Raw genomic sequence first — 22,351 nt, forward strand, 5'->3', positions numbered from 1 at the left:
TCCTGATTCTGGATCTCGATTCTTCTCTTCCTTTCTGATGCTTGAATTTAACCCATAGCAGAGATATTTCCTGCAGAGGCGACATTTTTTCCACTACCGAGGAGTGGATGCTTGGAGTAGCTCGTTGTGTTCTGTTTGTTTCCATTAGCCAGATCCATGCGCGTGTGTCGGCAGGCAGCGATTAACTTGGCCTGCAGATAGTGAATTTGGGTTTTCCGTGGGGTCTGTTTAAAAAGCCAAAAAAAAGTGCAAGAGACAATAACAGGCTTCCAAGTGGAACATTAATCCTGCTTGACCCAGATCGGGCTGCAGCAGGTTTACTGTGTAGCAATTGTTATTTTACTGCAATTCTGAGGGGGATGTGCTACAACAGTAAGCTGTAAATTAAAATGGTCAAGGCAGCATTTTTAGGGTCAATGTACAACTGAGGGATTGTAGAAGTCAATGGGCTCTATCTTCCATTCACTTTAAAACTAATGTTTTTTTATGTTAATTTTGATCATGTCTTTACAAATTTCATAATTATTTATTATGGAAACAACCACTTCGTAATAAAAATGACTGGATATCACTAAAACGTCAACTAAATATCCGTCTGAATTTAATACTATAATATCTTTAGAAATAACTTTGCATTTTACTCTGTTGTGTATACATAATATTTAGAAGAATCTTTCTGTAAAGATGTCGTGGTGTTTTGTTAATGTTGATTTCAGGCCTGAAAACAGCAAAAATGTCAACTATGATACAAAAAGTTCTGCTATTATACATTGACCCTTTAGTTATTAGGTCCAGAGCACACTCATGGTGCATTCTACTCAATATGTGTAAATTATTGGAATGTAGATTTATATATAGAGAGTCAAATAACCCCAAGCTGACATCTGGAGTCCATCCTTGACCTTGGAAACAGCAGCAGCTGCCACACCACGAGGTCCATTTATTAGCTGTTCTCGAGCTTTTGGTCGTCTTACACAACTTTCCTCCACAGATGGAGATGCTTAGTTGTCATACTGAGGACACAAAGTCCCTAAAGTTAAGACTTGATGACAAATGAGCAAAATCCATCTTCTGAGGACGATCGTGATTATGTATTCTGGGAAACTCCACAACAGCTACAACAAGAATCTTGTCTTCAAAAGAACACAGAAAGTTAAATAACCAAAAATATAATAATGCTGCCTTTTGTACTCTGCCATCTGCAGGGTACCAGATGTTTTAGACTTTTAGAGAATGCTTTGGATCATAATTTCTGACAATTCAGGCTCAAACATTCTCCCTGACTGAAGAGTGATGAATATGCCAGTAATGTTCACTTCAGTGCTCAAACCAGAGACAATACATGGGAGACACTTAGCATTTAAAGAATCCTGAATAGAAATCTACAGGATTTCTGTCGGAGAATTCTGTGACACCAAGGATGACAGATGAATGACAAACATCTTCTACCCCCCGCCCCCCCCCAAAAAAAAACAACAACAACAACAACAAAAAACAATAGTTTGCTCTGGAGCAGTCGAACCCAGAAACATTTAACCCATTAACCCTCATGTCGTCCGTCGGGTAAAACTGACCCGTTTTACAGTTTGAAAATGTGAATAAAAAATATATTTTCACAGTGAAACTTGTGATGTCCACATTTTCAACATTTTTGAGAAAATTTTGAACATTTTTTGGTGGAAAAGTTTCTTTAAGAACAATCGCAAAAAAAATTGAAGATTTTTTTAATGTTCTCAAAGAAAATGGAAGTTTTACTGACATATATGGAATCACTCGATATTTTTAGGATTATTTTGCAAGATTTCAACTCATTTTTGGAAAATGTTTACAAGAATATTCTTGCCAAATTTGGGGGATTTTTTAAGAATAATATTTTTAAGTTAAACTTTTAAGGAATTGTTGGATTTTTCTTCCTGAAGGTTTTGCAAATTTTCAGAAATTTGGAGGATCTTTTATCTGCAGAATGTTTGGATTTTTTCAGACAAAGAAACAATATTTTTGGTGCCCATAAATGAGGACAACAGGAGGGATAATTATTCTATAAATGCAGTTTTTATGTCCATCACAGTTATGACTCTCACTTTATTTAATTAGGTAGTCGTCCAACTCACTGGCTGTGGATTGTTGTCATAAATCTTTTACTGGATGCTCATTTCATTCGGCCTTTTTTCACATATATTTCAAAATACATAAACTGCATAGCTGTATTCCTAAAATTTGTAAATGTGGAAAAAGTTGCACAATATCCTTTCGAAAGACGGGGAATTTATTTGGAGTCTGTACAAAACTTGCTTTTCGACATGTGGTAAATTTTATAACCTGGAAAAAAACGAAACTAAATAACGGCGCTAAATTTGTAAAGAGACAACATTAAAGCAGCTTCTGATTCTGATCGTTCGAGCACTGCCTCCATCTGCGATCGATTACTGAGGCCTTGCGATCACGTGATGCCATTTCCCCCCCCTACTTCCGTAAATAAGCATCAGTGGAGCTAGCAGCTTCAGCAGAAAGTGAAAACACAAACGGACAGTCCAGCGCGGCTCTCTCTGCCATGGTCACACCGTTAACCGGGAGACGTTAACGACTCCAGAACCTGACGGGTGAGTTTAACGGACGCGTTAGCAGCCTTCTTCTGTAGCCGTTAAACTTTGTTTCCGGTTAAAATAAAACAATTAAGCGCGGATTAGAGCGACTTTCCAACAGGATCGGTCTAGCTGCAGCTCCTCTCGCTTCTCTGCGCTGTGTCAGCGGGACTGTTTGCTGAATAATGCATTTGGGACAATAGCAAACGTTAAAAAGCGAGCTAACCGTGTCCGTTTAACGGTTTCTGTGACTGTCCCGGGTCTGCTGGCTGTTTCACCTCATACAGGAGGAGGGAGAATTAGCGTCGGTTTAGCAGCGTTGTTACAAAACATAAAACCTCAGTGACCTGGCTTTGGACACTTTCAACAGCCGGTAAGTCTGTTTTCACAGAAATCCTTAAGTCCCCTGGGTACAAAACTGTTTTCAGCAACAACAGTTTTAGTCAGATCAACATCTCTGGATGATTTAAAAAGTTTCTGTTTGGCTTACAAGTAAGTTTCATTTGAATTCTGAGGAGAAAAGTATGAATCCTCCTGAGACGAGACACATTCATGTATGTCCTCTGTAGTGGACATTTGTGTAATCTATCTATCTATCTATCTATCTATCTATCTATGACTCATTTGAGCTAACATATTAAATCCTGAAGTATCCAAAAATGTCAGAAACCTAAAAAATCCCAATAAATACTGTTTATATTTCATTATGAACTCTCTCACAGATCATGGTTCAGTGAGGACAATTTAGTCGGTTTTCATTAAAAATGTATGTTGAAGCTTTTTTAATACATTGGAAAGACCTACATATTAAATCCTGAAGTTTTACCTGACATTTTTTTTGTAAATTTTATTTCACATTTTGATTTTTTTTCCTTTTCATGGAGGGTTTTATTTTACATGTTGTTTACACCTATTAACCCAAGCCGAGGACGTTTCATACTGAAGAATAATTTTAGAAATTTCAGACTGAGAAATTATTATTTTTTATTTTAAAATGGATCAGTTTGATCCACAACATAACAGGAGGGTTAAATTTTCATTAGAAAATGAATTGACTTTGACATGTTTTCTTGTCAGCCTGTGATAATAAAAAAAACTAAAACTGTATTTTTGCAACCGTGTACTTCACAGGGTTAAAATACTGGCTGATACTGTGTGAATTAATTTGTGTAAATGACTATTAACAACACAGTCTAAAAGAATATTTATATTCTAGCAGCAGGATTAGAATTTACTCTTAGATAATACTAGTTCTGTATGTGCCTAGTATTTATGCTTTTTTTCCTGTTGACTGTGGGCTGAGGCTGGGCTATTGTGTGAAACATGATCGATCATATTTCCCATCATTAGTGTCAACAGATAGGACATCTGGACATGCAGCGTTTTTCCTGCCTCAGAACGAGCCTTTAGTGGGGAAGACTTACAGGACATTATCAGTCCATGTAAACAGGAAAACCAATGAATCTGTGTGTCCGTATTTGACAGAAAGGTCTGCGTTTTTCTGATTATTTCACAACAAAAATGTCCGTTCTGTGTGAGTAGATGAAAGCCAAAATAACAAAACTGATTTTAAAAATGTTTTCTTGTCATATTGATGCTGGGGAGTTTTCTTTAACTAGAACTTCTTTGGGGTTTGCCTAAAATTCTGCTGTGCAGGAAAAAAACTCAAATCAGTAATGGAAAGAATAGTTGGTTGTCTTCCATAAGGAAAAGTAACAGTACCACAGTGTTCAAATACACTGTAACATGTCCGTCATTCAGAATCTTTTCAAGCAAATAACATAAAAATGTACTTTAATCCATCTTAATCCAGTGAAATGGACCCTGTCAGTGTTACACTTCCTGTTAAAAGTATTCACTCTTTTATTTTTTTACAGTTTGAATCATGGTCAGTTTAATGCAGAGTTTTTGACAAGAATGTACAAACAGAAAAAAATTGTTCATGTCAAAGTGAAAACAGATTAATTTATTCACCCCGATCATTTTATCGCTCCACTTGCAGTGAAGACAGCGACTGTTTTACCGTATTTAACAAAAATCTATGCCTTTATTTCTGACTATTTGATGAAGAAAAATGCATATTCTGCAAAGCGTCTTAAGACAGTTTGACCTGTAATTAGCGCTGTATAAATAAAATTGAATGTTATCCCCGATTAAATGAAACCCCTATTAATAACATGAGCCTAAAAAGCCTTTTTTGTTCTCACTTCTTAATTTTCCTTTGGCCTCGGCTAAAACATCTTTGAGAAGTACTGAACTTTTTATTATTTTTTCAAAATATACTTTCTTCTTTTTGTGGTTCCGTCCATCTGTTGGTGCCTTCCAGCTGTTCTCCAGAAGTCTCCTAGATAATCTGGGAGCTGAGTGATGTTCATGCATCTCACATAATGGTAATTCTAAGAACTTTCACTCGTTTAAAAGTGTCACTCCAAGGAGCTTTTCACGTCGCACCCCTTATCTCTTTATGCTAATGTTGAACTTCATGACCCAGCTTCTAATCTCCTCTGAGATCATGTGTGGGTTTACTTTAGTTTACTGCTAAGCTTTACATCTCTGGGGTAGCTGTGGCTCAGTGATTAGGGCTTTGGTCTGCTGATCAGAAGGTCGAAGGTTCAAGGTCTATTTATTTTATAGGAGGACAGTTTATGTCCCATTTTGTGTCTAGTTTTTGTCATTTTATGTCTAGTTTTTGTCATTTTATGTCTAGTTTTGGTCATTTTATGTCTAGTTTTGGTAATTTTGTGTCTAGTTTTGGTAATTTTGTGTCCAGTTTTGGTCATTTTGTGTCCAGTTTTGGTCATTTTGTGTCTAGTTTTGGTCATTTTGTGTCTAGTTTTGGTCATTTTGTGTCTAGTTTTGGTCATTTTGTGTCTAGTTTTGGTCATTTTGTTTGGTCATTTTGTGTCTAGTTTTGGTCATTTTGTGTCTCATTTTTGGTCATTTTGTGTCTCATTTTTGGTCATTTTATGTCCAGTTTTGGTCATTTTGTGTGTAGTTTTGGTCATTTTGTGTCTAGTTTTGGTCATTTTCTGTCTTGTTTTGGTCATTTTCTGTCTAGTTTTGGTCATTTTGTTTGGTCATTTTGTGTCTAGTTTTGGTCATTTTGTGTCTCATTTTTGGTCATTTTATGTCCAGTTTTGGTCATTTTGTGTGTAGTTTTGGTCATTTTGTGTCTAGTTTTGGTCATTTTGTGTCTAGTTTTGGTCATTTTATGTCTAGTTTTGGTCATTTTGTTTGGTTATTTTGTGTCTAGTTTTGATCATTTTGTGTCTAGTTTTGGTCATTTTGTGTCTAGTTTTGGTCATTTTGTTTGGTCATTTTGTGTCTAGTTTTGGTCATTTTGTGTCTAGTTTTGGTCATTTTGTGTCTAGTTTTGGTCATTTTGTGTCTCATTTTTGTCATTGTCATGGACATTTTACATCAGTTTGTGTTCATTTTTTGTCGTTTAATGTCTGGTTTTGTCATTTTGTGACAAACATGGAATAGGAATGCTACCATTAATGTGGGAGCTGAGCCAATCAAGCCTTTGATAGTTTATTGCCTGTTACTGATGAATATGTAGCAGGAAATCGTAAAAGAAAAGGTTTATTTTGAAGCCCAAAGTTTTGGAATGACCCACATAATCTATTGATCATTGTGGGATTGACAGCGTACATATGTTAGCTTTACTCTAAAACTTGTGACAGCATCAAATTATGCAGTTCTTCTTTTCCCAGCTGAAATTCTTGTCCTAATAAGTGTCTTTTCTGTGTGTATTTTCACACCCGCTCACCGCAGTGACTGCAGCAGCTCTGGCAGCCTCGTCCGTCCACACCGTCCCCCGGCCCTCGTCCCCCGCCCTGCCGTCTCACTGAAGTTCATCCCTCTAACCTGCCGTCATGGTGGATGTAACCAAATGGCCCCTTTTCAGCCTGATGGGGCCTCAGGAGCTTTCAACCATACGGAAAGCGTGCGTGTTTGGAACGTCCGCTAATGAGGCCATCTACATCACCAACGATGACGAGGTGAGGCGTCCACAGGGATGTAAGGGATCTAGGGTTGTTTGGAGAAGTTAAGTGGTGCATAGCTAAGAGTTTAAGACATTTCTGGGTAGTTTTAGCTGTAATCGTGTTTAATTTAAATCACTATAATTTTCTTAAACTTCCATAAAAGCTGCTGGTAAATACTGTTCTCACCACATTCACATGAACTTTTAAAAGTGGAGAAAGAAGAATAGAATAGATCTTTATTGTCACTGTTAGAACAATGAAAATTGGTTTGGTACTCTCTGAATAGCAGCATTGAAAATAGACTATATAACACTAAATATATATACAACCCTAATTATACACAACATAAGAGCAGTGTACTAAACAGAAACGGTTTGTGGTTAGAGACCTGCTCTACATGTGATTACTGCACATGAAATATGGATTGCACTGATATAAATATTGCACTTGTGATGTGTGATGATGTCATTCAGGGGGAGGGAGCAGACATCTGACAGCTTGGGGAGAAAAGCTGTTTTTGAGTCTGTTGGTTTTGACTCTAAGTGTCCTGTAGCGTCTACCTGAGGGGAGAACAGAGAAGGTCCTGGGTGTGAGGGGTCTCTGGTGGTTCCTCTGGCTTTCCTCTGAAGTCTGCAGGAGTAAACGTCTCTGAGGGGAGGTAGTGTGGTCCCAATCACCACCTCTGCTGCTCTGACCACCCGGTGCAGGTCCTTCCTGTCCTCTGCAGTACAGCAGGTGAACCACAGCAGTAGGTCAGGAGGCTCTCAGTGGTGGAGCGGTAGAAGTTTATGAGCAGCTTTTGAGGGAGATGAGGCTGACACAGCTTAATGATAATATTAAATTATTGTTTGTAAAAACAGAGATATATACAAGCCTGTTAATTTCCACTTCTTAGAATGTTTACTGACAATTATCACACCAAAAATAATATTCTGGACTTTTAGCAGCTAGTTCTCAGCTGTAAACCATAAACATCACAGGGTTCTGTGTGCTAATCAGTCTAAATCAAAATGAGTTCTACCCAATACACAGAGAACAACAACATGTAGACTTGATCTGTGCTAAAATAATCTGAAATGTTCTGTACAGTAATGCACATTTTAAAATACAATAAAATACAGTAAGTAGCATTCTATACATTTAACAGTAAACCTGAGAACAATAATAAACAGAAACAATATTCCATATTTTTAAGTCATTTAATAGTTCACAGCTCAGCAAACATCATAGTGTTCTGCATAGAAATCACAAAAAGCTGCTCTCAGTAATCTTTCACAGTGAGCAGATGGTTTTCTCTCCATCGGTTACGCCGCCGATGATGTACTTCATGTTCTCAGATCGGTCAAAGCTTGGAAAAAGGGTCAAAAACATCAACAAAAACCGGGTCAGGAGCGATCGGACGTGGAAGAAAGCTGAAAAAGAGAAGGTTGCAGCAGGAAACGTCACCTACTGGAGTCCTCCATGGACCTTGAGTTTAGTGAGTAAAGTAAGAGCAGAAAGGGAGCTGCCACTCAGACGCCGTTCTTCCACCCAGAGAGGACCTCTTTCTGCTGTCGCTGCTACACAGACTGCTCTAGTGGAGGTTTGAGGTGGAATATTCCTTTTAACCAGCCCCTCAGGTCTTCAGAAATCCTCAACAAACTTTGATTCTCTTCACTGAACAGTAAAGTTTGTGGAGATCAGAAGGTAACATTAGTTTGATCGATGCCTTCAACTACTAGTAGACTTTATCTGGAAAGCAGTTTTCTGAAATGAGTTCTTAGTAAATCTGTCCACAGTCAAACCAAGAACACAGAAAGAGGAAATGTTTGAAGAAACAACTTGATGTTTTCATTTCAGACTAGAAAACGCTTTAAGACCTTTATCTGTTTTTGCTCTTTTTCATCGTTTTATCGTCTCTTCTGTTTAATTTGATCTTCTAAAGTCTAACTGGTGTCTTTTCAAATGTTTTGTCTTTAGTTTGATTCTTCTTAAATGTTTAGTTTTGCTCTTTTCTCACCTTTTATTCTTTCCTCATGTCTGATTTGGTTTTTAAATGTTTTGTCTTTTTAATGTTTGTTGGTTTTTTCAAATGTTTTATCAGCTTGTTTGAAAAATGTCCTTTTCTTTCCCAGTGTTAAATTTTTCGATTAAATCTTTAAGGTTTTTCTATTGAAATGCTTTACCACCTTTTAACGTTTAATTTTATTTTTAAATGCTTCATTGTATTTTCAGTTTAATTCCTATTTAAAGTTTTGTCTTTAAGATTAAATTTTATAATTAAACATACATTTTTTTAATTAAATGGTTTGTCTTTTTTAAATGTTTAATTATGCGAAATATTTCATCTTTAAGATTTAGTATTTTTGTCTAAAAATATTTTCATAATTGCATGTTTGTATCTTCTGTTTAATTATGTAATTAAATATTTTGTCTGTTCAATATAATTTAATTGTATTTAACATTTAATTTTCTCTTTAAGGTTTTATTGTATTAAATGTTTTTTCTTCCTTTGATTTAATTGCTTTTTTAATGTAGTTTATTTCTTTTTTTCTGTCCAGATTTTAACCCCAACCTTAAAAATGAAACAAACCCTTAAATCACAAAAAAATACTTCCGTTGTCACAATCATGAGTCGGTCACTTATTCAGTTTATCAACTCAACTTTGTTTGTTTAGCACAGATGACAAAACTACACAAGCAAAGAAAAAAACAATGCTTAAACTATGATTAAAACTCAAAAACATTTAAAAAAAGATTAAACATGGTAATAAAATGTGTTGTGTTCAGGGGATGGAGGGAGTTTATTGAAGTCTTCTTGGGCTCACACGGTAAATCATTTAAAACAGAAACTTGATATTCAGTCTAAGGAAACTGCAGAGCGACAGAAGAACCAACAATATCTCCTGTTTTCTCCTTTAATGAGTCGACTCTTCTGGTGCTTTCAGACCAAAGAACTACAGACTCTTCACAACCTGCTCAAACTCTTGGTACAGGACCTCACCACACGGTCAACAAGGTTTCCTTCTCATTTCTACTCTGAAGCTCACCTTCTCCTGCTCAAACTGCTGACAAATGTTTGTGCTGCTCTAAAGTCTGGTCTCCAGAACTTCCTAAAAACTCCCAAAGTCTCTTCTGCTGCAGGTTGCTTTGTAGAACTGTTCCAGAAAACCTCACTAAACCACATGGAGGGGCCTCAAGATAGTCGTCCAAATGAAACCGTACAAAAACCAAACCAGCACAACCCAAACGCTCAAGTCTCCTGCAGCCTACCAGAGAAGCTCTTTAAACAGAGAATCAGGACAGGAACTCTTACCTTCTGGATAACCAACGTTGGTTCACAAACAACCAAAAACCTCTAAAGACTCACTGCAGCCAAGATAAAGACACAACTCAGCTGCACCAAATCCACTAATCACTGCACACATTAGCACCATGTGCTAACTGTGGCTAAAGAAGCACATTTACCAAGACAACTATCCAGTACAAAGCCCTAAAACACACCAAGAAACACATTAAAGAGGATTTTACTGCTGGAAGCTGCAAGCCAACGCCTAAAGCAACGGAGCCAAACCCGGATCAGTGAAGAGAAGCAGAGGAAATGTTTGACTGCAGACATAAAGCAGGAAGACACTGAGCTGCTCAGGTGTTCCTGATGACACCAAGCAGCCACCTGGACAGCCAATAGGAACACAGCTTACTGGAAGTCCAGAGGGCTGGCTTAGTGAAGGAAATTTAGGGGCCGTTTACACAAGGACGCTTGCAGGTGAAAACGGCAAAATATTTCAACAAAACACCCTACTGTTTATACGAGGACGGCGTTTTGGGGGTTTGAAAACGCAAAAATTTGAAACCGGCCTCCAGAGTGGAAAAGTAGAAAACTCTCCGCCGTTACGTTTCCGTCTAAACAGCAAAACGCAAAACTTTGCCAAGATCTGACCACGTCGTGTACGCGATTACGTCACATACGTGCTTTGGTTTGCCGGCCGGTACAAGGAGGTAAACAAAGATGTGTGATTATTTCCATCCTTCCTACCTTCAAGCAACTCTGGCAGCTCTATGTACACTACAGGAGTCGTACCAACAAACGTACAGAATCTGTACAGATTCCATTCATGAACATTTACCACGGCGGAGATCCGAAAAGGGAGAGAGTACGCATGCACGTAGACATGGCAGAGTTTTATCACAGCGCCACCTACCTGCCTGGCATGCATATCCAATCGAATTCCACACACTATCGAGTCACCGTATATACGCAGATTTCCTTCAAAACCGCTCGTCTAAACGTGAAATGACAAGACGCCACTTTCGCGTTTTCTGTTAGGATGGTCCTCATGTAAACGGCCCCTGAGTTTAACGTTGAAGCAGAAAGTTAAGATAAGATAGACTTTACTGATCTCACAAAGGAGAAATTTACTGTTACAGAGCTCTTAGGAACAAACAGAGGGGTGCTAAAAGTCATGAAAGGTGCAAGTACAAGATAACTCTTACATACATTGTTATAAGATAGAAAACTTTTCTTATATACATTGTTATAAAATAAGATATTGCACATAATAACTACACAGTAGTGTTATACAGTCTTAACAGAGAAAGTTGAAAACCACCTTCTGATCCCTGAAATCTCTGAGTTTTCACACCAAGAACACCTGAACATGTCAAACTGGTTCCATAGTAGAACCTTCACTGTAAACACATCATAGTATGGTGTGTTGCTCTAAAAACATTATGACTGGCTGTCTAGGAGGAGCAACACAAAAACAGGACAAACCCTGGTTTGCAGGGGGTTAGGAGACTATTTATTTGAAAGAGTAAGTCTGTCTTTCGTTCAGCTGAAAATATTCGTTTTTGTCTTTTGTACTGACCAAACTTTTCAGGAAGTAGATGAAGAATAACTAAAGCTCTCATGTAGAAGTCCAAGTAATTTTGGATCCTTGTGGAGAGTTTAATCTTAGAGTTTGTAAAGTTGTTGAGTTTTTAGAGTCACATGGATTGTTTTGACATTTAATAACCGAGTCCTGAAATAAAATTACAGTTGTGGATTTCTGTCATTTAGTCTGGACTAAACAAATAACAGCAGCATAAATCTCAAACGTCTTTATGAGGAGTCTGGATTGAGGTTTCTCACTTGATAATGATCAACACATGAAATTTAGGTTGGTTTAAAGGAATATTCCACCTTAAATCTTTGAATGTTGAACTAAAAGGTTGGTTTCAGGAAGTATTCCACCTACAAGGTCCTCACACATCCACCTTAAAGGAACATTCCACCTTAAATCACTGGACATGCACCTAAAATGTTGGTTAAACCGAGTATTCCATCCAAACTCCTCAGAGACCTGAGGGGCTGGTTAAAAGGAAGTAGTTGACGTTTCCTGCTGCAACCTTCTCTTTTTCAGCTTTCTTCCACGTCCGATCGCTCCCGACCCGGTTTTTGTTGATGTTTTTGACCCTTTTTCCGAGCTTTGACCGATCTGAGAACATGACGTACATCATCGGCAGCGTAACCGATGGAGGGAAAACCAGCCTCACCAACCGCCTGATCAAGAACCTGCCCAACTGCTGCGTGGTCCATCAGGATGACTTCTTTAAGCCCCAAGATCAGATTGAAGTTGGTGAAGATGGCTTTAAGCAGTACGATGTCATCACTGCTCTGGACATGGACGCCATGATGAGTAGGATCTACGCGTGGCTGGAGAACCCGGTGAAGTTTGAGAAGTCTCATGGCGTTAATAACACCCTGGACACAGAGATGGTCCTGAAGTCCGACCACAAGGAGGAGGAGGAGACTCACGTCCTCACTGTGGAGGGCTTCCTGCTTCACACCTACAGGCCTTTGATGGACGTGCTAAACCAATGTTACTTTATTTCCATCCCATATGAAGAAAGCAAAAAGAGGAGGAGCTCTAGGAAGTAGACGGTGCCAGGAAGTGTGTTAATTCCAGATCACGTGACCTGCTCCACATGATGTCATTTCCTCCTGAAGAAAAGACTGGAAGACTCCAAGGCTTTCTGACTTATTTCATATAAAGTAGCCAGCAGATTTACTACAATATCTTTATAAATAACTTTACATTTCACTCAGTTGTATATATAATATTTAGAAGAATCTTTCTCTAAAATACCATGTGGTGTTTGGTTATAGGCGGCCATGTTGGTTTTAGGCCTGAAAACAGTAAAAATGTCAACTATGTTATAAAAAGTCCCACTATTATATTTCGACCCATAACATGATGTAGTAACCCACTTATTCATGTGATTATTTATTGCATAGTTGTAGATTTAATACTGAACACATGCTGGAATCAGATCATCGTCTTTGTGTCAGTGCTGTTGTTATATCCTGGCTTGGTGCTACCAGACCTCCACCTGCAGCTCTTATCAGTGCTGCCTGCTGCTGCTGTTTGTGTGTCTGGAAGGTGACCTGTTACCTACTCAGCTGATTGCTCTCTGTTTACCTGTCTTTATCACTGATCCACATTGCATATTTCCTCCCTCCACGCTCAGGTGTTTGTGTTTGGGCTGAACTGCAGCAACTGCTTGGGAACAGGAGACAGTCAAAGCTCAATCATGCCAAAGAAGCTGGACTTCCTGAGTGGCAGGAAAGTGGTCAGCCTGAGCTACGGCAGCGGCCCTCACATCCTGCTGGCCACAGAGGGTTAGCTTCAACAGAACATGTAATCCTCCTCTTCACAGTTGGATTAGAAAGTGCAGCAGATTGACTGGTCTCTGTGTTTCAGATGGAGAGCTGTTTGCCTGGGGCCATAATGGCTACAGCCAACTGGGAAACGGGACGACCAACCAAGGAGTGGCTCCAGTGCTGGTGTCTGCCAACCTGCTCAATAAGAAGATCACTGAGGTGGCCTGTGGCTCGCACCACTCCATGGCTCTGACCGACTCAGGGGAAGTGAGTGTCCAGGGCAAGAAAAAAAAGAATACTTTTATGACAAAATTCTATATAGAGCGCTATCGAAGAACATTTGAAACCTCTAGAATGACACAGTCAGGTTAATATAGTATTTTTGACAAGAATTTACAAAAACAAAGACTAGGGATGTCTGATAATAGCGGCCCATTGATATTATCAGCCCGATATCGGCATATAAATGCCATATCTGTCAATATCGTTTTTTTGTCTGTCAGGGAAGCCGAAAAAATAATGCCTGGATTTCCACTCATAGAGGGAGGAAGGAGGAGGAGAGGGAGAGTGTGAACTGTTGTTGGAGACATTAAAAAAAAAGGCATAAATATGACATTTTTTCCATGACTTAAGTTGAAGTAGTTTTCTTATTTTTCACAGACAACGTTGTATTTGAGAATGCATCCGATATATGTGATGTTACCTAAAATTAGCTAAATAGCCCACATATGTAGGTATCGGTTGATATCGGAATCAGAAATTGAGAGTTGGACAATATCGGCCTATCAGTTATCGGCAAAAAAGCCAATATCAGACATCCCCAAAATAGACTCTTTTCATGTTTATGTGAAAACAGATTTCTACGATATAATATCAAGTAATTAAAACGACAAAAAAAACAGCTGCTTGTGTACAGTTGTGCTCATAAGTTTGCATATCCTGGCAGAATGTGTAGAATATGTACCATTTAATGAAAACATGAATGATCAAATACAGTTATGTGACAATAAGTTTTCACATTTTATTGCTCTACAACAGTGAATCATGGTCAGTTTCAGGTAGAATTTCTGACAAGAATTATTTTTTAAAAAGACTCTTTCATGCCAAAGTGAAATCTGATTTCTGTGAAGTAATATCAAGTATTTAAAACAACAAAGTAAGTGATAGGTTACGCATTCACCACCTTTAAATTTGATGAATAAAAATGTATATTTTGCTTGAGTAAACCAAACCCAAATGGACCAAAAGTTTTTATCCTTTCATATTTCAGTTTTTGATATCATTCCATTTGCATTTTTAAGTTCCCTTTTATACTGGTAAAGAAATTTTCCTATTTATATTTCTACCTCAAGTTTTCTATCGCTCATAATTTCATACAAGAGGTGATGGAGGGATGAAGAGCCGCAACAGCTGGAGGAAAGGAGTGGAAACATGTCAACTAAATGGATGTTCTATTGCTGCGCTGTCTAATATTCTTCTTTTTTAATTATCAAGATGTTCACAATTTGTTAAAAACCAGAAAACAAATATATCAAACATTAGGTCATTCTTGTGTGGATGAAAATATAATACAAACAATAATACAAATGATTTTCCTTAAACAAAATGGCATAAAAACACCACTTATGGAGGAGTGTACGGTCCAATTATTCATGCATCTAAGCGTTAACAGACAAAGTGTATAAAATATTTTTGGACTGGAGAAGTGAGGGTCTACAGGTAAAACAAAGATTATTTTTACAACAAAACTCTGCAGAGAGTTGTATAGAAGCATGTTTAAACCTCTCTAAATACACAGGTGACTCAGCTTTAGGAAAGCTAGAAAACTGAGCTCAGCCATAAGGAATCTATTTTTCTTCACTGCTTCTCTCACTGTGAGCTTTAGTTTGGCTCAGCAAGCCTGCCTTTGCCCCCTTGTTTCCAGTTTTATTGCAAAGTTAGCCAATAAATAAGTCTACTTTTTGTATCTTTGCACTTTTCCTTTAAGCTGCAGTGTATTAATGTGAGTTTCAGTACAGTTTAAACACAATAAAATCATCATCATTTGTTGGATAAACACAGCAGCCAGTGGCTTATTTACCTATTAGCATTAAGAAGCTCAGATGCTGAACACATAAAGGAATATTTATAGTAATTTAACCTCCATTAAAGCTGGAGCAGAGAGCACAAGTGAGGATGAGTTCTGTTCTCTGTGGACCCTGAGATCAGTCAGATTAACTGATACACCTGCTAACCCTTTCACAAAGTGTCCTGCTTCCACAGCTTTTCACAGAATACCTCTCTATCATTTGGTGTCTCCCTTTTTACCTTCTCTTCTGCAGGTGTACGCGTGGGGCTACAACAACTGTGGTCAGGTGGGTTCTGGCTCCACAGCCAACCAGCCGACGCCCCGCAGAGTGTCCAGCTGCCTGCAGAACAAGCTGGCCGTCAGCATTGTCTGCGGGCAGACCTCATCGCTGGCAGTCGTGGATAATGGAGAGGTGAATGTTTCATTTGTGCTTGGAGCTCTAAATATATAAAATGATATTCTGCTCTGACTGCAACAACTCTCGTGCGTCTGTTTGCGTCTCTGCAGGTGTACGGCTGGGGCTACAATGGCAATGGGCAGCTTGGACTTGGAAATAATGGGAACCAGCTCACTCCCTGTCGGCTTGTAGGTCTGCAGGGTTTATGTGTGCAACAGGTGAATCCCAGTGCACATGCACGCTTATAAACTACAATGAGAATCTGTCTGTTTTTAGCTTAGAAACTTCATGTGCTCCATGAAAACTCCCACTTTTATCCATGTGCTAACATAACTGCACAAGGGTTTTCTAACCATCAATGAGCCTTTCAGCACCATTAGCTAACACAATGTAGCATTAGAACACAGGAGTGATGGTTCCTGGAAATGTTCCTCTGTACCCCTATGGAGATATTCTATTAAAAATCAGCTGTTTCCAGCTACAATAGTCATTTACCACATTAACTATGTCTGGACTTCATTGCTTTTCTTTAAAAAATAAGGACATTTCTAAGTGATCCCAAACCTTTAAAGCAGGGGTGTCAAACTCATGTTGGTCCATACGGCCTAATTTGATCTCAAAGGGGTCGGACCAGTAAACTTACAGCATAATTACAGAGAAGTAACAATAAGTCTAAGTTTTTCCGACGTCTTATTGTAAGGAGAACAAGTATATTAGAAAATTTTTTATATGTAATGAACTGTCCTTTAAAAAAATTATATTAGAATCAACCAGAGATTAAAGTAAGTGCAATTTCAACAACACTATGACTCAGTTTAACATTTATTTGTGTCACAGTGATTGTACAATAGCACAGCATATTTAGTCACAGGTATGTGGAACTTAAAAACATTATGGGATCTGTAGTTTGTGTGTTTTCAGCGCTTCATATCGTCGGACCGTTGCTAACAATAATAATAATAAATCAATGTAAAATGATCCCGCGGGCCTTGAGTTTGGTGTATGTAGTCCAAAATGTGAAAAGCCAATATGTCCACACAAAGTCATTCTCTGTCAAATCAGTTTTTTTCTGCTTTAAAAATCTGCACCAAAGGATTTAAGATGTCATTAAAGTGTTGAGATAACCATTAAAAGTCCTGCTGCAGCAAAATAAGTTTCTCATTGGCGACATGTTAATATTCCACACAGCAAATGTGAAAAATACCTTTTATGGAAAGAGAGACTAATAAATTCACTGGGACAAAGAACAGATGCAAACACTGCATGCTATTAAAAAAACAGCATCACTTTGAAGTTTAATTCTACATCGAAGCTCCATTTGCTGCAAGTCATCCTTTGTGCAATAAAAATAGCTGAATTAACTTTTGTTGAAACATGAATGCTGAGGCAGAGTTTGCTTTTAGGTTTAATTATTCAAATTACCAACACAGACCCTTTTAAGTTGCAGGACCTCCGAGTGTGATCAGATCCTGCACTTTTTAGTTTACTTTTCAGTTTGCGAGAGCAATAGAAACCCAACTGAACCTAGCTGAGCTTTTTGTTCACTTTACTCTTCTGCATTTATCAAGACAGCAGCAGAAGTGTTTTCAAATTTAGCGCCCTATACAGGATAAGTAACGGATACGTTTAATGAAGCACCCAAAGCTGAATGTGACTCTGTGCGTTTTCTCACAAAGCATCAACAATCATAAACATTTACGAAGCTGTAAGCAGCAAATTTAGACTAATCCATTTCCATTTTACTTGGTTGGCGTGTAAAAATGGAGGGTTTCATATCTGAAGTTTATTTTTTTCTCCCCTCTAGATCGTCTCAGGCTATGCCCACTCCTTGGCGCTGACCGACGAAGGGCTGCTTTACGCTTGGGGCGCCAACACATATGGACAACTGGGCACCGGGAACAAGAGCAACCAGCTGAGCCCGGTTCAGATCATGGCCGAGAAAGAGAGGTGAGAAAAACTAGCGACACACACCACAGACAAAATCAACCCACCTGTCGCTGCACCACCACCGACTGTCTTCTCTTCTTGAACAGGATCGTAGAAATCGCCGCCTGTCACTCCACACACACATCAGCCGCTAAGACCCAGAGCGGTCAGGTGTACATGTGGGGGCAGTGCAGAGGTCAGTCCATAGTGCTGCCTCACCTCACGCACTTCACCTGCACCGACGATGTCTTTGCATGCTTCGCCACCCCCTCGGTGATGTGGAGGCTCCTTTCCATGGGTAAGAATGGGGCTCTTCTGCTCAAAAGTGCTAATAATTATCCAGTAGCAATGAACGATGTTCACAGTTCGTGCTGATATTTTTCAATCCATTGTGCTGATACCGTTATGTGCACATAAGTCTTTCCTGCAGTGGTGTTTGCATATTATTACTACGCCAGGGAACAGCGGAGTTATGTGACGATCGGTGTGTGTTTGTCCGTCTGTTTGTGTCCGTGTGCAACGTTACTCAAAAACAGACAAACGGATTTGGATGAGATTTTCAGGGAAGGTCAGAAATGACACAAGGACCAAGTGATTAGATTCTGGCAGTGATGCAGCTTATAGTCTGGATCCAAGGATTTGTTAAAGATTTCTGTATCGTTGCCAGATAGCAGCACGGCCTCACTGTAACCATGACAACCAGTGAATACTACATCAGCTGAGGACCGCGAATGTTTCTGAAACTGTCACTGTGAATAATTCCTACTTTGTAAAGAAACATTTTAAAGTATTTTTGGGCCCATTTTAGTCATTTTGTCAGCCCTTCTCAGCCATCCTAGACCATTAACCCTCGTGTCGTCCTGCGTTTTAAAGTTTGAAAATGTGGAGAAAAAAAACTTTCACAGTAAAATTTCTGATGTCCACATTTTCAACATTTTTGAGAAATCTTTGAACATTTTTTGTTGGAAAAAAGAAAAGCTATAAATGCTTTTTAAAAACATTCACAAAGAAATCAACCAAAATCCAGCGAATTTGAAAATATTAGAAGTTATACATGTAATCACTTTAGACATTTTTAGGATTTTTTTTGCTCATTTCTTGAAAATATTTACAATTACAATTTTCTTCCTGAAGATTTTGCAAATTTTCAGAAATGTGGAGAATTTTTTTTAACGAAGTTTTGGATTTTTTTCAGACAAGGAAACAATATCTTTTGATGCCTGTAAATGAGGACAACATGAGGGTTAAAATATCTGGTGCAGAAAAAGTTTTTGGAACTGTGTTTTGAACTGCTGACCCACTGTGAACTTTTGGTCACACTAGATTAGCATTTAATTGTAATAAATGTCATCCACATTATATTGTTAGTTGTCAGAAACGAGATTGATATTACTTTTAAAATAAAGCACACAGGAAACCGGTGATACTTCCCGTCTGAGTTGCAGAAAGACAAGTGATAAAAGCCACTGCTGCAGTTTTCTTTCCTTTAGCTCGATGCGTGGATGTTTATGTGCCAGTTTCCTCCCTCCAGAGCACGATGACTTCTTGACCGTGGCTCAGTCTCTGAAGAAGGAGTTTGACAACCCAGAGACAGCCGACCTCAAGTTCTGCGTCGATGGCAAATATATCTATGTCCACAAAGCGGTCCTCAAAATCAGGTCAGGATTGAGTACTATGAAGCCGAAACCTATCACAGGAACATGTATGATTAAGCTGGATCTGTTCTACATTTGGTGCTGTGCAGGTGTGAACACTTCAGATCGATGTTCCAGTCCCACTGGAACGAAGACCTGAAGGAGGTGATTGAAATCGACCAGTTCTCCTACCCCGTCTACCGCTCCTTCCTGGAGTTCCTCTACACCGACAACGTGGAGCTGCCTCCTGAAGACGCCATCGGTGAGGCTCACACACACACACACACACACACACACACACACACACACAGAGAGACACAGCAGGATGATCTCTGCTGCCACATCAGTGCCATCACTAAACGTTCATTCTTGCGCCGTTTTCAGGGCTGCTGGATCTGGCAACGTCATACTGTGAGAACCGCCTGAAACGTCTGTGTCAGCACATCATCAAGAGGGGGATCACGGTGGAAAACGCCTTCTCTCTGCTGTCTGCTGCTGTGCGTTACGATGCAGAGGTCAGTCTTCACCCACAGTCCACAAACTATCATCTGTTTACATAATATATAATGGTCTATACATCTTCAAATTTACATCTAAAACAGCTTTTCCAGAGCACAGTTATGACGAAATCTGTGCTTCTTTAGTCCAGTAAGGAAGAAAAAAAATACTTTAAAAAAGTACATTCAATAAAAAACGATAAGCTTATTCATTCTCTTACTGAGAATTTGATAATATTGATTGATAATATTTGATTAACCTTCGTGTCGTCCTGTGGGTCAAAACTGACCCGCTTTAAAGTTTGAAAATGTGGGAAAAAAATATTTTTACAGTGAAACATTTTCAACATTTTTGGGAAATCTTTGAACATTTTTTGGTGGGAAAAAGAAATGTTAGAAATCAACCAAAGTGCAGCGAATTTTGCTGGATTTTGGTTTTACTGATATATATATGGAATCACTAGATATTATTAGCATTTTGTTGGAAGATTTTTACTTGTTGAAAATATTTACAAGAATTTTCTTGCCACATTTAGGGTTTTTTTTTTTAAATAAAACTTTAAAGGAAATCTTAAGGAATTATTGGAATTTTTGCAAATTTTCAGAAATTTGAGGAATTTTTTTTGCTGAATTTTTGGATTTTTTCTTCAGAAAAGGAAACAATATTTTTTGTGTCTGTAAATGAGGACAACAGGAGGGTTAAACAAACTGAGCAGCTGCTACCTTCAGGAAGTATTTGAAGATGTATTTGTTCCACTGTGTTGGACGTGTGAGAACATCACTTTGCAGACAACCAAAACCTTTTTGAATTATTGAAGATGTCTCTGATTGAACGTCTTTTTATTCGTCATTCAGGACCTGGAAGAATTCTGTTTCAAGTTCTGCGTAAATCACCTGACCGAGGTGACCCAGACCACCGCTTTCTGGCAGATCGATGGCAATCTGCTCAAAGACTTCATCTGTCGAGCCAGTCGCTGTGGAGCCTTTAAGAACTGACCTCAAGCCGAGGTGATGATCGGAGTAGAGGATGGTGCAGGACTCCTCCAAGTACTTCATCGCCTCTCACTGACAGAAGTTTTTAGATCATCACTGTTCAATCTGTTACTCGCCTCATTCCAGATGAGAAGCTGTCCATACTGGAACGATAAGCTGACAGGTAGCAGCATCGTTACATACTGTAGCTGCTTCCCACAGTGCCTGGCCTGTGCATTTACACATATTGTGTAAAGTGGGAGCTTAAATCCGTTGCGGAGCTTGCTGTTGCTTGATCGAGTTATTTCTTTTTAGCTTGAAAGGTTCTGGCCAGTCGCCTGATATCATTTGACGTTTTCTATTTTTCTGTTGAGTTGACCAAGTTACTTTAAGGGTTTGCACTTGTGTTCTGATTATCCTAGTTTGGATGTGCCGTCCAGATTCACGGTTTTCAGGCTGAGATCGGAGACTCTTTGCACTTGTCGCTGTTAGGATAGGAAACCATTTGGAGTGTGAACACTGATATTAATACTCCAGCATTCAAGGCTGGATTTAATCCGTTTAGGTCAAATTCATCTCAGTGAATATTAGTCCTAGTGGCCTCCACAGCTGCAGTGCTGATGTTCTGTTTAAGGATGTAAGTTACAGAGTCTGGTTCACTCTTGGTTTGAAGACGCCACAGGCTGGATTGTGTTATTGTGGGCAGCTACTGCTCCGCAACATTAAAGGCTTTTTTTGTGTTTCTGTCCCATGCAGACTCTATTCATACGAAAACAGATCTGTCTGCTGTATGAATGTGTTGCATTGCCTGTTGGTTTGAAAACACAGTGGGCTCTGGATGTTTCTGGCGGGCAGGCTGTGATAGAGACAGAGCAGCTGGTTGCAGACTGGACCGCTGGACTGTCAGCGTGAGGTCTGCAGAGCACAGTGTTCCAACACTTTGGAGAATTTAGAAGTCTCCACTGTGTTTGGGTATTATCCATGGAAAGAATGTAGAAATCAAAGACTCCCAATCATAGCTCCTAGAGTGATGAATTTAAAAGGTGTGGATGACAGAAAATCCCCTCGCAGTTTCTGCTGCGTTTGTTTTTCTGATCTGTGTGCTTGCAGTGCCTCCAGTCAGTGTAGCTCATTTTGTGACTTCTCAGAGGAGTCTATAGAGACAGATGATGGCCTTTATGCCATGCACTCCATTGGAGAGATATGGAAAGCAGAAATTAGCCTGATTCAAGGCCTTAAAGCCACAGTAGTCACAGATAGAGGGGAAAAAATGCCAAGTTGAACTAAATAGAAACTTTTCTTTAAGATATGTGGCCTTGCAGAAGCTTAGATTGTGTGGCCTTGGGTTTTTCTTTTTTCCATCTGCACGATTTATCTACTGTATCTTGAAAATGTCATTTTACAGTGTTAGCATTTATTACGTTTTTTTTAGAGACTTCTGCACTACTGCTGTGTGTATTTTGAAGAGCATATTTAGTCATATCTATGCAGGACATTCAAAATGAATAATTGTGTTTATTGATACTGAGTATTATGAAGTGCCAGTTAAATTTTGTGACCTCCACAAGCAAATAAAATGATTCTGATATGCTTGTTTTCTGTAAAAATAATGTTTTGAGTTGTCAAACTCACTGCATTTAACCCAAAAAAGGAAAAGATGAGTT

The 22,351-nt window shown here is 38.9% G+C and overlaps 1 protein-coding gene across 2 annotated transcripts; it reads left to right on the plus strand.

The window, feature by feature from the left end:
• The first annotated feature begins 2,453 nt into the window (after window positions 1-2,453).
• On the plus strand, window positions 2,454-22,275 carry LOC110953366 (RCC1 and BTB domain-containing protein 1). 2 transcript variants are annotated; one of them, XM_022197327.2, is made up of 13 exons: window positions 2,454-2,600; window positions 4,909-4,972; window positions 6,360-6,586; window positions 13,061-13,211; window positions 13,294-13,460; window positions 15,515-15,673; window positions 15,769-15,876; window positions 17,463-17,605; window positions 17,692-17,882; window positions 19,116-19,242; window positions 19,329-19,480; window positions 19,603-19,733; window positions 20,571-22,275. In XM_022197327.2, the coding sequence occupies exons 3-13, from the start codon at window positions 6,461-6,463 to the stop codon at window positions 20,709-20,711; spliced, it is 1,596 nt and encodes a 531-aa protein (XP_022053019.1). In that variant the 5' UTR covers window positions 2,454-2,600; window positions 4,909-4,972; window positions 6,360-6,460; the 3' UTR covers window positions 20,712-22,275. The 2 variants fall into 2 exon arrangements, with proteins under 2 accessions (XP_022053019.1, XP_022053018.1); XM_022197326.2 differs by lacking the exon at window positions 4,909-4,972.
• The last annotated feature ends 76 nt before the right edge of the window (window positions 22,276-22,351 follow it).

The sequence above is a fragment of the Acanthochromis polyacanthus genome, chromosome 14 (assembly GCF_021347895.1).
Source record: "Acanthochromis polyacanthus isolate Apoly-LR-REF ecotype Palm Island chromosome 14, KAUST_Apoly_ChrSc, whole genome shotgun sequence".
NCBI classification, from domain to species: Eukaryota; Metazoa; Chordata; class Actinopteri; family Pomacentridae; genus Acanthochromis; species Acanthochromis polyacanthus.

Bases quoted from the DNA above. Each gene is read 5' to 3' on its own strand.
- LOC110953366 (XM_022197327.2), top strand. From the start codon at position 6,461: ATGGTGGATGTAACCAAATGGCCCCTTTTCAGCCTGATGGGGCCTCAG. The intron at 15,877-17,462 runs GTGAATCCCAGT...TCTCCCCTCTAG, and splicing joins AGGGTTTATGTGTGCAACAG to ATCGTCTCAGGCTATGCCCA. The intron at 19,243-19,328 runs GTCAGGATTGAG...GGTGCTGTGCAG, and splicing joins AAAGCGGTCCTCAAAATCAG to GTGTGAACACTTCAGATCGA.